Source organism: Megalobrama amblycephala, linkage group LG4 (assembly GCF_018812025.1).
Source record: "Megalobrama amblycephala isolate DHTTF-2021 linkage group LG4, ASM1881202v1, whole genome shotgun sequence".
NCBI classification, from domain to species: Eukaryota; Metazoa; Chordata; class Actinopteri; order Cypriniformes; family Xenocyprididae; genus Megalobrama; species Megalobrama amblycephala.
In genome coordinates this window covers 46,132,534-46,149,775 of record NC_063047.1, presented here as the reverse complement: position 1 = coordinate 46,149,775, position 17,242 = coordinate 46,132,534, and the positions used below count along the sequence as shown (strand labels likewise).

The 17,242-nt window shown below is 37.0% G+C and overlaps 1 protein-coding gene across 2 annotated transcripts in view; it reads right to left on the bottom strand.

The window, feature by feature from the left end:
* Nucleotides 1-11,242: 11,242 nt before the first annotated feature.
* Nucleotides 11,243-17,242, bottom strand: part of tmem132e (transmembrane protein 132E) — a 415,507-nt gene continuing 409,507 nt past the window's right edge. For both annotated transcript variants that reach the window (XM_048189579.1, XM_048189578.1), the window contains exon 9: nt 11,243-14,919. In XM_048189579.1, the coding sequence (XP_048045536.1) occupies nt 13,849-14,919 (1,071 nt within the window). In that variant the 3' untranslated portion in view covers nt 11,243-13,848. The remainder of the gene's footprint in view (nt 14,920-17,242) is intronic.

The window sequence follows — 17,242 nt, the reverse complement described above, 5'->3', positions numbered from 1 at the left end:
CAATGAACTATTTCTGTAGCTCATTGAGGGCCCCTGCTGGTTTGGAGCCCTGGGCAGATGCCCAGCAGGCTTGTGCATTAATCCATCTTTGTCTCTAGCGTCCAACACTCACAGATAAGTCTCCACTCCTCTTAATGAAATGACGGAAACACTGTGGTTGGCTCAGAATGAAGATAAAGCATTGGCCATCATAGCCCATATGCTGTGTGCTCAGTTGAAACAATACTCATTGTCACATTTCTTCATATACACCCTTGTTATGCTCAAAGTATTGACCCACAAAGAAAGGTCGTCCATGCACTATTTCTGCTGTAGAATGGCCTGGGTAGGTTTAATAAATGACTCTCAATCATGGACGGAGCTTGTGGGGAGGCTGTAGGGTGTGGGGATATAGTCAATTAATTTAACCCTATATAGCCTGACATATGAAATAGTCCAAAAATGGAACCATTTCTCAAACCTTTAGACAAAAAACACATTAAAATACACTCACTGGCCACTTTATTAGGTACACCTTGCTAGTACCAGGTTAGACCCCTCTTTTCCCTTAATTTAGCATGGCAGAGATTAAACAAGTTGTTGGAATTCCTCAAAGAGTTTGGTCTATACTGACATAAAAGCATCATGCAGTTGCTGCAGATTTGTCAGCTTCACATACATGATGCAAATCTCCCATTCCACCACATCCCAAAGGTACTCTATTGGAGATCTGGTGACTGTGGAGGCCATTTGAGTATAGTGAACTCATTGTCTTGCTCATGAAACCAGTTAGAGATGATTTGAGATTTGTAACATGGCCCATTATCCTGCTGGAAGCAGCCATCAGAAGATGGGTACACTGTAGTCATAAAAGGATGGACATGGTCAGCAACTATAACCAGGTATGTTGTGGCTTTTAAGCAATTCTCAATCAGTACTACAGGGCCAAATGTGTGTCAAGAAAATATCCCCCACATTATTACCCCACCAGCAGCAGCCTGAACTGTTGATACAAGGCAGGATGCTTTAATGTTTGTTAAGCCAAATTCTGACCTACAATCTGAGTGTCACAATCTTCTATTGTCAGGCCATCATATGCAAATACTGCTGCATTCACGCCATATTGCAATTACCACAATTACGAGATGCCAACCTGTGATGTTCACTTCTTTGGAATTACCGGCTTATGGCAACACTATCAACACCAAAATGAATCTGCAGTGGTCAGGTACAGGTCACGTGGTACAAGTCGGAGCTCTCAGAAATTTAGACTTTACAAGTTTTAGGCCTAATTATTAATGTTCTTTTTTAGGATCTCATTATTACAGTAATTCTGACATTGCATGGACTCACCTTATATCTATTACAGCTCTATGTAAAATATATAAATTTAGACATTTATTACAGCCAAAACAAACCAAAATGACCCAGTTGTAGAACAAGATATTAATTGAGAGACTGTATGGAGTGTACATTTGAAGTTATGTTAAAGAAAAGCTAGAATGCAATTAAAATGGCGACTAAGCAAATGGCGACTGCATGGCTTGGTCTTGCCCCACTAGCTCAAATGTCAACTTACGCCCATGCTCTCAATCATATTAAAGTGATTTGTCAACTGCATCTTTGAGGAGGACAAATAGCCATATTAATCACAGGCTTCATGTGTGTCTCAATTACTTCACATATGATGACATTTCTCAGTCCTTCATCACTGTATTTCACCAGCAGTTTTTGCTTTCATACTTGTACATGCTAATAATAGCATTTCCTGCTTTAAAGGATCTGCACAGATTGTTGAGTAAAATAGCTTGTTTCCAAAGTAACCATTTCTGGTTTTATATATTTATATATTTTTTTGCAAGAGAACTGTATAAATAAACTGTGGTAAGGAACACCTTTTTCTTAAATTCCTTGAGGTTGTATAATTAATAGCCAAGCTTTTACATTTACTGTCTGTGTTACAGCCAGACATTTTATATGATCAATAAACGTACCTGAGCTATCAGTGATGCTTTCGGATGTTACTACTCTGTGATCAAAAATTAGGGCTATTATGTTGTCTAGCTTTGTGCTCTGTCATCCTGTAATTTTTTCTCTTTGAAATTCTGTGGAGAAAAGCTTTCTGTTAATTTCTGTTGCCTCTTTTATTTGAATCTACAGCACTTTTAATTAAAACCCAAGCACCTCAGTCTACATACACAACATAGACTGTTTAATGGACTAAAAACCAGCCCAAAAGCCCTTTGATAACACATTCAAGGATAGGCAGGTGCCTTCCCACATGGAAAAAACCTATATAAACATATATGTTTCAATATAGGTTTTGATATAGGTTTTACATATATGTGACATATATAAAATTGGCCGTTTTCCTATATTATATGTACATATATGCACACATATATGCACACACACATATATATATATATATATATATATATATATATATACACATATATGTACATATATGTACACATAATATAGGAAAACGGCCAATTTTATATATGTCACATATATGTAAAACCTATATCAAAACCTATATTGAAACATATATGTTTATATAGGTTTTTTCCATGTGGGACCAATTTCACGTGTTCGTGTAGCGGTGTGTTTTCTGCGTTGTGTCGTAATCAAAGACAGACTGCGAAAAATCTTGCCATCAGGTCCTCAATTTATTCTGTATAACACAAATGGCAATATATGAGGACTTGTGCAGCATACAAACAGCATGCGGCAGCAACGCACAACGCTGAGAAAGAGAGATATTAAAAGTAACTTAAGTAAAGAAAAATAATCAACGAAACATCTGAATGTACATCACAGAGGGGTTTTGGATTACAATCCTACAAATATATCATGTGAATTCAGCTGTTACATGAAACATGGCCTTAATTGAATCACCGCAAAAACTTTGTGCGACCTACCGCTGTGATGTCTCATGCAGACTGGGAAGCAGCAAAGTGCGTCAACACCCCAAGTCAGCATGGCGGCAGGAAACCCCAAATATGGTCATGGCAAGTGGCATCACAAAATAATTGTCTAAATACATAACTGCTACATTCGCACATACATAAGTTCTTGCATAATTTTTTTCGTTAATTCTTAGTTTTTGCCTTGATAATAGAAAATATGAGCTAGGCATCATGTATGACAGTCAAAAATGAGATATGAGCTACAAAATGACCAGATCCTGCCATTAGCTATATAGAAGACATATCTTGTATGTATAGGGCATATATATGGATATGAAGAAGCAATACAGGAGACCTATATTTCCTGTATATGCACATATATGCACCTCAATTTTGCCTATATGTGGCATATATACACATATATGCAGTATATATACGCATATATGCAGCATATATATAGAATATATGCAGTATATATGCGCATATATGCAGCATATATATAGCATATATGCAGTATATATGCGCATATATGCAGCATATATATTATCATATATGTGCATATATGCAGCATATATGTACATATACACTGCATATAGGTTTCATATATGCGCATATATCCACATATAGGTTCTTTCCATATGGGTTGTTTAAAAAAAAAAAAAAAAAAATTAGTGTTATTAGTTTAAGTTTTTACCTGTAACTGTGTTCTCTCCTGTTGACATGGTTTTGTGCAGCTGAAACACAATTTTGACATGGTAGACTCATAACATAGGTTATTAACAGCAAAAAAATCTAATGTTTATAACTCCAATCCAACCTCCACTCCATGAATTTTGGACTTTTTGTCCATCATTTGGGGTTGCATGTTTATGTAATGGCATGAAAAGTATGCAATATTGTCAGGAACTGCAATCAAATCATCAAAATCATTCATTTTCACTCCCTCGTATACAGTGAGTTATGAGACATTCACTACAATATTTTGTGAAAAGTGAATGATTGAACAATGAATGTGTAAATTCTATTATATATGTTGTATGAGAAAGTTTCCTGGTGTTGTGTGCATAATTAAATCAGCCAATGTAGACACAGTAGATATTGAGTACACTGTCTAAACTAAGGGTTCAGATTTCATCATTTGCAAAGTAACAGTGTGGACAGACAGACCAAAAGATTGGATTTGAAAACCTATTCAATGAATTTGTGTGAACAAAGCCATGCACACCTTCAGCTGCAGTCAATATTAGAGACTGCAGTACCTATAATTACAGCCATACTGTAGCTCTGAGCTGTGGACCAGAGAAAGAAACTTTTTTTAAAGAAATATCCCAGGTTATTTACTATTTAATGTCTGTGCAGTAGTTGTGAATTGCTTCTGAGTACCACATGGGACTGGTGTGATGCAGCAGTCTTGTCTGCTCAGCTGCTACCGGCCTAAATTGTATATTAGTACTCTGAAAGCACATTCTGATCTCTATCTATCTATCTATCTATCTATCTATCTATCTATCTATCTATCTATCTATCTATCTATCTATCTATCCATCTATCCATCTATCCATCTATCCATCCATCCATCCTCAGTAAAATTTTACTGATTTTTATAGTAACTTTTATATTGTAATATTTCAAGATAAACACTAACTAAACCGAAGCATCTTATGTTTACTTGATTTTCCATACATAATTTATTTTAGAAATATCATGTTAAAATGTTTCAAATATGATACATCAGGTTTTTGAGGAACATTTATTTGTACATTTCTCAATCTTCATTGCATTAATTATTAATTAAGATTTTTCACGATTTCACACAATTTTTCTATACCATTATTTTATATTTCATGCTTTACAGGGTTAAATTGTAATTGACCATGAATATTCGGCAACCCTTTAATGTAGCATCCACTTTAGTTGACCAAGTAGTTCCAAAAGTTTCTGACTTCTGTGAAACACAACATAATTTTGTTACCATTATTTTGTTTACTATTGTATGGATGAAAATGGATGGATGAGTTATTTTTCAAAATATCTTCTCATTTATATTCACAAAAGTAACACCAGTATGCTGTTAAAATGCTGTTTAAAAGGATTAAAGCCAAAATATTAGCATACAATGGAACAACAAGATTTATGTTATGAGTGTAACTAAAGACTTGAACACATTATAAATGGAAATGCTAAAAACAGGTTGTTGTTGTTATTATTATTATTATAAATGATCACTATTTAGTAATTGTAATGTGAGTTGAACAGTGTAAGACACACTTCACCTTCACATTTTACCTTTGTGTATGTAATTTGAAAAACTGTAATTAAGGAGACATGGAGTTCTATTAATTTAGACACTGTTTTTATGTTGATTTATTTTTTTTTCCAGAAGACTATAAAAAGTAAATTCTGTAAAAAGAACCTCTGAAATTAATCTAATGCAAACCCGGGGGCCGTTCCAAAGCTCTGATTGAAAAAAATTGCATTAATGTTAAAGAGTTATACTTAGACTTTCTATTATAATTGAAAAACTAAACTTTACACAGTCGTGGTGAATCATTATCCAGAGGTCTATAATCATAATGATATATATACAGGCACCCAGAACTAAAACAAGACCATTACTCTACAGTATTTGCTTGTTTCCTTTTAATTTTTCATTCTAATTAATCTCTTCAATAAAAGCTTTCAATTGGGATGCATTCCAAATGCACTCCATCAAATGCTGGCAAGTCTGTGATGTGCGATAACTCCCAACCTTTTAATTATGAGTGGCTTCAAGCGGTGACATTCCTGACAACTCCCAGCTGATGAAATGTCTGGAAACATTGCATGGTTATATTACAGGCTACTTCACCAGCTGATGCGTGTTCCCACAACACGCATACCTGGGGAGTGATATTACACTTCTCTTTTCCAGCTTAATAATATCAATCTTCTATTACAGTCACCTTTGTGCCACTGTTCTTTAAATGAAGACCTTGGCTTTGTTCTGCCTTCACTTTACTGTTGGTACCAATTAGTCTGATGTCTTGAAGAAGGTTTGTTTTTTTGTTTTTTGTTTTTTCCCTTAACTGAGGAAGATTTACCGATTTCCCCTCTAGTCCGATAGATCTACACTGTGATTTTCTCTCTCTGATGACAGACGGTTATATCCACCCAGCCTTCCAGGGAATTGACCAGTGGGAGATTGTATGAGTGTGACTGTGTTTGTGCCACACAGAGAGTTTAAAGAGGACCTATTATGCTTTGTTACATTTTCAACTTTCTGTAGTGTGTAATGTTGCTGTTTGAGCATGAAAAAAGTCTGCAAAGTTACAAAGTACAAAGTCACTCCAAAGGGAGTTATTCTCTATATCAGTGCACACTGTTTCTGAAATCCCTGAAATGCCTCGATTGTATAGTCTTGAGTTTTCTTTCAGGAAGGAACACGTCACAATATTCCTCACTTAAATAATTCCCACTGAAGGCATATGTGGAATAAAGGGGGTGAGGCCTGGTTGAGTTGCATTAGTAGTGTGTTGAAGCTCACAGTTATGGTAATAGGCGTGACATTTCACAAACATGCTCAAAGCAGCTGACCAATGTGACCAATTACACTGGTCCAGCCGACCAATCAGAGCACATTATGCTTTTCGGAAGGAGGGGCTTCATATAGAGAATACGAACCGACGTCACGCCTCATTGCATGCCGGGGCGGCGCCGCCATTTTGACAGGATCGCACTCTATTACTCGTACTGAAATTAATACGGATTCTTGCTTACTTTTTGTTTTGTTTCTGCCATTAAGTGGAACGTTAACATTTTTAATGGTATCGTTTGCAGGGAATAGAAGCTATGTTATCGCGTTGCATGATCATTTTATTTATTTTATTTTTTTCACTGAAGTTTTGTAAAATTTCGTTTACAATGTTGATCTGTTTACCGTGTCGCACGCTGGACGCTCACCACTGCTTCAGACATCGTATGAATATCCAAATAAATCTATGTGATCAACACACTGAGAAAAGTCGATTCATTTATATGTTGGAAACGTTTAAATGGTGCTTAAACGAGCATACTGAGTAGGCCTACAACTGTTGTCATTGTAATCCCACTTTTCCACGATCACAGATGAGGAGAATCAGAGATTATGGGTCAAATTCAGCGGACAGACGGACACGAACACAATGTATTTTTATATTTATTTTAACAAATGACAACCACACTAAGCAGTTTCATACCTTTATAAAAACCGTTATGAAGAAAATGTATAAATGCTTGCATTTTAAGTGATACTGAAAGTTTATATTTTGGTCTCATCCGTTTTTCAGCATGTGCTTTATTTGTAAATAGAATTTGGTCTCTTTAATATCAGTCTAAGTGCATTACGCCTTTTCTTGAGAGGACACGAGAGGAAACCCTTTTTATAAACGTGTTGCGTTCATATTTTGGGCTCATTTGCGTATCTCCACGCAGTATGCTTTAATAAATATGTACAGAATTGTTTGTTTGTCACATGAAGCGTTTTTCTTGTTAAGCATTTGAATGTCCCCGTCAAGTTCTGCTAATTCACGAGCGCAGTGAGAGTCAGACTTGCAAAGATAAATGTTAATTATTAAACCAAACGAAATCAAAACGTTCAAAAACACTTAGCAATGTGATTCTTTTATTGAGTGATAAGCAGTGGGTTTAATCAGTGCAATTATGATTAGATTTGCCATCCGGCGTCTTCTCGTCATCTCCTCGACTTGGTGTTTCCTTGGTGTTTTTACACGTAGAAAAGGCGAAAAAACGGTTTTCACTGTCTTGTTTTCTCTCAGAAGGATGATCTGAGTTACTATCACAATTATCGATGCAGCATTAATGACATACAATGGTGACATTTTTCACAATCATGACAGAAAACAAATTACTGCACTAAACTCGATAACGGAAAGGCTGCGCGATCCTGCCAAGATGGCGAATAAACAAAGAAGTTACCCAGAACTCAATGCGGCGTGACGTCAGATTCGTATTCTCTATAGACCTTATGTAGCCCCGCCCCTTTTCTGCGTTGCGCTCGTTGTCTTTTGACTTCCGGTTTGTATTTACACAGCGATATTACATTTATGAACGAACTGCTCGTTTTAAAATCTTCCCGATATACTGACATTTGTTAAGACATCTGTTTTGAACATAACAATGCTCGTGATAACTTTCATTAACTCTACAACAAGTAAATCCACTTAACCAACTAATTATTCTTTGACAGATATGCGATAGAAATGTACAGAGCTACCGCAAAACGGAAGTTCAAAGACAATTTTATAAAGATGGCGGCGCGCTTGTTTCTCTGGTAAATAAGGTCTATAGAGAAAGGAACTAAACAGACGGGGAAAAGAGGTGCTGCAACAATTTAAAGGGGACCTAAAAAGCCCCTTTTACAAGATGTAATATAAGTCTCTGGTGTCCCCAGAATGTGTCTGTGAAGTTTCAACTCAAAATACCCCACAGATCATTTTAGCTTGTCAAATTTACGCCTATTTGGGCGTGAGCAAAAACATGCTGTTTTGTGTGTGTCCCTTTAAATGCAAATGAGCTGCTGCTCCCGGCACCCTTTCCAGAAGAGGGCGGAGCTTTAACAGCTCATGCTTCGGTTGCTCAACAACAACAAAGCTGGAGAATCTCACGCAGCCAAAATGAGGACTGTCAGTAACGGTGTTCAGCCTTACATTGTTCAAACCGGAGTCGGACACTGATGGAGAGGCTCAGGAAGAAGTTACAACTTTTTGAATGAAAATGGACATTTCTGAATGGTTAGTGGAAAAATGTATGTAGTTCAACTCATCGACTAGCATGTGCCGTCATGTTAATCTTTTGTGCAAATCTAGCAAACACTCTCCTATAACAACTCTTCCTCTTCTCTAAAGCAGCCCAACATGGCCTCACCCCCTTTGTTCCGTGTTCCTGGGGCAGGGTTTATGTAAATTTTGGGGTTTGTGATGTCACTAACCCGGGAAGAAGCGGTTTCTGTAAAAGAAATTATCTCCCTTTGTATTGAACTTTGAGCGTCGTAACTTTGCAGATGTTTATGCTTAAACAGCAACTTTAGAGACTAACTAAAGTTAAAAAAGTGAAATCACAATCAAGGACCTCTAAAACATATGGAAAATAATGTGGTATTATATATATTCAAGCATGAAAACCTATTCTAGACCCCAAAAACAAAATTAAGACTTTGTGAAGTTTTGTGTTGACACAGGGCAAGTATACACATACAGGACTGGTACATGAAGTAATGTGACACGAAGGTGCAAAAGAGGTGTAAATCCACTGTTGTTTTTTGTACGGCAACAGAAACACTCTTCTTTTCTCACATTTCGGCACAATATAACAAGACCAGTAAGTGAAGAAGTCTTTGCATCAGTTCAAAACCCACATTATTTCCCATGGGAGGTCTAAGCACAGTGTGTTCATCCTCGAAGGCAGTCACAGATGCCATGAAGGCGGTTGTTATTCTCATTTTACCTACTACTAACCTCTAGAGTGGTTATGTGTGAGTCTGGTATTGCAAAAGCAATGATGGAAATAAAAGAAATAATGTGAAGCAATGAATGCAAAGCGCTAGCTATTCTAAAGCACTTGAATATGTATTATAAACCATTTACATGTTGAAATCCTCTTAGAAAAGTATGTTGATTAAAATCTTGCATTGCATTATTCGTTGTGAAGCTATGAAGTTGAAAAGTGTGCTTGATTGTATTGAATGTGCACTTGTATTTTAAAAGTATATATTTAAAAAATAATCTGTATTTGCAGATAATATAATATTAATGAAATGAAAGGCCATTTAAGTGAGGCCACTTAAAGAGAGAACACTTTCATGACTGTTTCTTAAAGTACACTTAAAAAGTGCACTTTGTAATAATGTCAAATTAAAAGTTTTACTTTAAGGAACATTTTAAATCATTATGTTTTTTTAATAATACTTTGTCATGTTTTAAAGAACTACACTTACTTTGATGTTTGGACCAACATACTAAAGGACATAATAAAATAATTATCATTTTAACTGTAGTGTGTTATTTGATACGGTATTAGATTTAAAGTTAATGCTGTATATTTAAAATGTGCTAAAATGCTACATTACACATGTGTAAATATATTTAAATATATGACATTTTTACCATAAATGCCTGCAAATTTGGCATTACACTTTCATATAGCCATCTAAACATATAGCCTAAAGATGTTCCATTTAATATAAATGTAAACTATAATACATTGCCATTTAATTGTAAATAACATGCAAGTATCCAAAACCATTAATCTGAGTTTGCACTTAACTATATTCTTTTAAAGTATAATATTTCCATAATAGGTACTTGTTTTAAAAGTTTGCTAAAGTGTACTTTTTTTCACAACAGAACACTTATGAAGTATTCTATTTTCATTTTAAATCAAAATTTGTGTTACTTCTTATGACTATGATGTAGTTTATGAAGCGACGACCCAAGCAAATAGAAATGACTTTATGAACCCTTGTGAAAAAGACGACGACTTTGGTTTACTTTATAAAAAAAAAAAAAAAGAGTACTTATTACAGAAATAATATATTTTTCAAAATAATATACTTAAGTGAGAACTGAATGTAGTTTAAAATGATATTTAATGCAGTTAGTTGAACTTAATTTTTTTTTTTTTTGAGCCACCTAAGTAGGATGCATGTATGTCTTTATATTTAATTTCATAATTATTTCTAATATGATTGTCAAAGGATTATTAAAACAATTATTTCATGTTCTTTAAAGTAAAACATTTAATTTGACATTATTACCAAGTGCACTTTTTAATAAGTGTAAACATAGTCAAGTGCACTGTCCCTAAATGTTTTTTTATTTAATTAATATTATATTATCTATAAAGTTATTATTACTATTATTTTAATATATACTTATAAGATTTGAAGTACACAAGTGCACATTCAATACAATTAAGCATACTTCTTTTCACAAGGGAAAGTCATCATGAAATCAAAACTGACCCCATTAGCTTTTTAATGTAAAAAATTCATCAGTGCACTTTTTTAAAAAGTTTGTAATTTTTCAATCAAAATATAACAACTTGCTTTGCTTCTGTAACAACTTGCCTTGTGCTCTGATGTTAATAATGCCATTATAAAAAAAAAAAAAATAGCAGGAACAGTTTGAAATGGAACATTTTTTAGTGTCACCCTTAATTTCCATTTCTTTTGACTGTGGACTATTGTTAACAAACAACAATAGTCCTTATAAATAAATAAATAAATTATAAATAAATTAACAGCTGTCTAGACAGCTCAGTAGGCAGTAGACAACTATTGTTTGGATAGTGCATTAAAATACAGAGACATTGTCAAGTAAAAGACATAACACCAAGTTTATGCATTGTATTTTCTTTAGTACTTACATATAAGGAGGGAAATACAACAGTTGTTTTTTAGGGAGGATACAGGATGTTGTAACAGTGCTCTGTACATTAAGGGTGTGACAGCACATGGCTGACAGTACCGTGCTTCAGCAGGTCAAAGAGTACAGCTCAAATCTACACCACAACACAGCATGTGGTCAAGGCAAAGGCCTAGTAGCAGCTCCTCTTAAAAAAGAAAAATGAAAGCGAGGATAATGCAACTGCTGTTTCATATACATACATACATACATCAGTTGAAAGTAGAAAACAATATGAAACCAACCAAAAATGTCCGATGGTGATGTTACACTTCATTTCAGAAAACGGAAAAGTGTATGAGCTGCTACCAGAGACTTGCTAGTAGTCGTATCGAGTCTCATGTACCCCATCAGAAAACCTTAATAATACATTGGAAATTATGTTCATTTTGATCGTCAAGGTACGGTTGAAAAGTTTACATTCAGTTCTGAGCCTCCATATCGGTAAAGTGTAGGTCAAACTAAACCTTTGACCAACACTCCAGCTGTCAATCAAAACCTAATACCTTGACATTTTACATCATCACACGTCAAGACTGAGGGTTTATATATTTTGGAGAAAGAGTGAAGGGGACAAACAAATCATAGGAGAAACGTGAAGAGGTGTCAGTATTAAGTTCTCTGTGACTCTTATCTGGAGTGCAAAGGGCCCCTGATTAAATTAGGGGTGATTTTCTTTGAAATAAAATTAATAGAATCAAATCTATAAAACAAGGAAAGCAACTATAGGTGTTCCCTCCTGGTTACAGGAAAATGACTAATAAGACTATTAAAAACAAAGTCAAGGGTAAATCCTGCATGTTACAAATAAGCACAGTGGGAAATAAGCATTCAATGCAGTGTGTGAATTTAGACATCCTGAAGAAACTGGGGGGACTGTAACCCTGAAACTAACCTGTGATAGGTCAGCAGCAATACAGATACAAGTTCTTTGTGCCCCACCACAAAAAAGCTTCCAGACCCGTTACCAGCTTAACCCTTTCTAGACTAGTAAATGTTTACATTTTTGGGCTTGATCTACTGTGCTACCGCATTTTGTGGCGTTTTCTTTAACAGCTCTAGCGAGCTTCAAAGTTAAAAACAGAACGAAAAACTAGTTTGAGATATTTCTTGGTATAATAACGAAAGGAACCGTGGTGCTATAATGATATCTGGGGCAGATTTACTTAACCACAATAATCAACCCCTCCAGTGTGTTTGCATAGCATTTTATCCTTACCAGAGATCTTAACTCTATTACCACCTGGATGGGAATTCACGGTGAGATCAGTCAAGAGACAGAAAAAGAGAAAAGAGAGCCTCACTGAAATTCAAGTATCCGGCTGCCGAATCCCTATGTGGCATCTGCCTTCCCTATTTCTCAGGCTAACCGAGTAATTGAGAGTTAAGCGTCAGCAGTCGTTATGTACTGAACGTGGTATGTACACAGGAGGGAGAGTCTGGCACATGCATGTAATGCATGGTAGCATGATATGTCCTCTATTATCATTTATGTATGATTAGATAATTCTCACAATACAAACATATACAAAGTAAAAAACAAAAACAAAATTGTGCCTCCAAGTCTCCATTCATGCAGAGGAATGTTGGAGAAGATATCTAACTCCACAATGTACAAGCTCACGCCTTCCCCATGCCGACACGTTTAATACAGACATCTGTAGAGTTGCTCCCTGCTTTGGCCCTTACTAATGTGAACAAATGCGGTGTCAGCACAGAGAGAGGTTGTGACTATTGAGATCCATTTAATAAGGCATTTGACTTAACCAAGACAGTGAGAGAAGCAGAGGTGGCATCCAGATTGAGAATGACTATGAAATACCAAAGACAGACGAAGAACTAATTCAACAACCAAGGCATGTGTTGAAATGAGATAACGCTGAAAAGAGGGGCAGGGGGATAAAACCATTCGACTTTTCCAACACTGACAGAAAAGAATCCTTGGCACGTTCTCACGTGACAGTTTCTGTGGCTAAGTGTCAGGTTTGTCAACAATGGCATGAAAATGATCCATCTCGAACACAAATCTGGGACAAAAGTAGAATCTGCACTTCAAAGGCCTCTTTGTTGGAGAAGAATCCGTTGAATTAAAAAAAAAAAGAGAGAAGAAGAAGAAGAAGAATGGACACAGTGCCAAGACTCCAGGCATTCCTCTGAGAAAGATCCTATCCACAGCAGGGTGATCCACACATGATTGAGTACTTCAGGATTCCACTTTGATATTAGTGTTTACAACTAAAAAACTCTGTTTCCCTTAAAGATTGTACACTCACCCTTCTACTGAGCAGCAATCACACACACCGCTAAAGCCATTTTTCTCATCTTTGGCTTCCCTGGCAGCGTCATGAATATTTTTTTTTTTTTAGTTTGTACAAGTTTCAATGTAACAGCACTGTGCAGAAAACCCCAACAAAACTGGACACTAGGCCTTGGTTGTTTTTTCGTGAAAGGTACCTCCTCTAGAGTGAAAATTAAGAGAGAAAAATAGAAAGGAACGTCTTTAGAAAGCATATAGCCGATCAGGCTATTTCCTTTATCCTGCGCATGTAGTCGTGCAGTTCCTCTGGGTCCTGAAAGCCCATGTCTTGACATACCCACTGAATGTCCTCTTCGTTGGCAATGGGGATGGAGTTGTAGGGTAAATCCTCTGTGGGAAGGGTAAAGGTGGTGAACTTGACACGTTTGCGCTTGGAGGTCGGCGAGCTGGCCTCTTCTCCGTGGTCTTTGGTGGAACCGCCGGAGCTGCCATCTCCTCGGCCATGGACTTGGCTTTGTACGCTGGTCTGGGAGCTGCCACTGCTGTGGTGGTCCCCGTGACAACAAGTTTGCACCCCCTCCAAGGTGTTGCTGGGGCTCTCCACCGTCTGAGGCGAGAGGTCGCTCTGGGTGCGCAGGGGTTCCCCGTTACCCAAGAAGACCCAGTGGTGGGAATGGTCCATGTTGGCCTGGCCTTCAGGAGGGATGCGCTTATGGCGATACTTCAACACGAACACAATGCAGTTTATAAGAAAGACCAGTATGGCGAGACAAAACACGCCAAGAAGAGCATACATGCCGATCTCAAGGTCAGTCATGCTATGCTTATTGTGCACGAACTCGTCGTCCTCCTCATCCTCTTCAGTTGGTTCCTCCGGATTGCTTATTGTAGGGAAGTTGGTGTAATCAATGGGCACGCTTGCGGGTTGCTCATTAGATGGCTCATACCCTGCTCCACCTACGTTGGGATCGATAGCGGGCTTTCTCGTGTTGGCAGCAATTCTAGTGTCTATTTCAGTCTCTGTATCCACTTCCTCCTCAGAGTCTTCATCTGGCCCAAAGCGGACTTTGACGAACACAGGAGATGAAGCAATGACGCTCTTTCGTTTGGTCTTCTGGCAGCTTTCGCAGATGGTCATTTCCACGTGCACTACCTCTCCTGTGCCTTCACCCTCTGCAACGATGACTGGCCACCGCTGCTGGGGTTGTTGAGCCACCGAAACCATCTTATCGTCTGCTGTGGAGGCATTGAGGTTGTAGTCTTTAGGGTCGTACATACTCAGGGGGGCGGCGGTATTGTCGCTGTAGTAAACCCAGATGGACAAACTGGCCTCCTACAAACACAAAATGAAAGAAATTGTGAGTATGAATTCAACCTGTAAACAACAGTTAACCTTCGAATCTGTCTTTGAATTCTTACTTTGATGTCTGTGATGGACTCTAAAGAGGGCTCCACACTGAACGAGAAGTGTCACGTTACATTGGTATTGCATATAGAACACATCATTCTGTACGTGCACACACTTAAGTTCATAGTCAACTCCTGTAAGTTTTAACTTTATACTCTCTTTAATGAAGAACTAAATGAATAGGACTCACTGGTGTGAAAGAATTTTGCAGAGCCCCTGAATTCATAGCTGGGCACCGTTGATGGACACCGAATGGTAGTCAGTGTTGTATGTACAGTACTTTCACACAAAAGCTTTATTTTAATTTATGACATTATATGTCGTCCGCTTGCTGCATCAGGTGTGCGAATCCCTTAAGGGGCTAGTTCACCGAAAAAAAAAAAAAAATTCTGTCGTTAGTTATTTACCCTCATGTCGTCCCAAACCCATAAGACTTTTGTTCATCTTCGGAACACAAATGAAGATCTTTTTGATGAAATCCTATAGCTTTCTGTCATAAAATTGAGGTTAAACCACTGGAGTCACATGGATTACTTTTATGATGTTTTTACTACCTTTCTGGGGCTTGAAAGTGGTAGGGTGTCGTAGTTGCGTAGGGTGTCATTGGAGGGACAGAAAGCTCTCAGATTTCATTAAAAAGATCTTCATTTGTGTCTTGAAGATGAACGAAAGTTTTACGGGTTTGGAACAACATGAGGGTGAGTAAATAATGACAGAATTTTCATTTTTGGGTAAACTAACCTTTTAAGGCAATGACTAGCACTAACACACACACAAAAAAACATTTTTTTCAACAACTTTCTCTTAATACAAAGAGATTATCCATATTAGAACTGTTTCGACCTTCATCTCTTGATTTTCAAAATTTCTTTTAAATGTTAATTATCTTGAGTTTACTTGGTCCATACAAGACAACAGTCTTGAGTAAGCGAAATACAGCCAACATCAGAGGTGCTTGCATGCTTTGACCATCAGAAACACAAGCTGAGGGGAAGCTGCACTGGCGCGACGCTTGTGTTCTTGTCACCTCATAACAAGCCAGAGCTTGACAGTTGTTTTCCTGCTCTTGCTCTCTGCTAAAGGAACAGCACAACACCTTACACCTGTTGGCAGGCAGACAAAATGAAACCACTCTGCCAGAGTGCTTTTAGTCAGAAATGAAGTGTTGCTTTGCTTTTATATTCAGGAAGAGAAGTATTTATCTGCCTCCAGTCAGCAAATGCCTGTTGTGAGGCTGTAAAAAAACTTCTGTCGCATCACTAACTTCAAGGTTGTTCTGACATTCGGGCTCAGGCTCCGTCAACACTGCTTGTCAAGATGAAGAGAGTCTTTGATATGCATGATCTGAATAATACATTGAAGACGACATGTTGTCCTCGTGGACCTTTCGAGATCACTCTAGCCACTAAATAAAATGACATCAATCACACATGGCCCTTGATTCTTCTACAAGCTTCAATCTTTGGGAAATGACACTGTAACTTTTACATAGAAATGTCATTAAATTTCTTACTGCTAAAAGTTTTTGAGCTCTCTCTTGAAGGTAATTTTGAATTCACTGTTCGTAACGAACTATAAAAGTAAAGTGTTCTTGCATCCAAGACACTTGGAACTTTAAAACGGAATAATCGCTTACACCAGCATACGGCAAAATCAATTATTTAAGGCTGCCAGTAAGACAAAAGAAAGGGGCATCTAAAATTAAAAGAAAGAGCAAGGAAATCAGTAACACTTTACACAAAAAGCTTCAGATTGCTTACATTGGTCCCACTTTATATTGGCTGTCTTTAACTACTACGTACTAACATTTAAATGAATCATTTGATACAATGCACTTATTGCGTGCATACATGTTCTTACATTGTACATATATTTAGAAAAATACCTGTATGTAATTACACCTGTAATTCATTTCTGTAATTACAATAATAATTACACTGTTGACACTTCCCTTACACCTTAACCCACCCTTAAACCTACCCATACCACCAAACCTGTCCTGAACTTTACCCATATCCTACCTCAATAACAGCAAATATGTTTTGCAATACATTATGAACACAATAAGTACATTGTACTTATTTTTTTTTGATGTAAGTACATAGTAGTTAAATGGTTAGTTCACCCAAAAATGAAAATTCTGTCATTAATTACTAGGTATTAAAGACCTTCAGTCATCTTCAGAACACAAATTAAGATATTTTTGATGAAATCCGATGGCTCAGTGAGGCCTGCATTGCCAGCAATA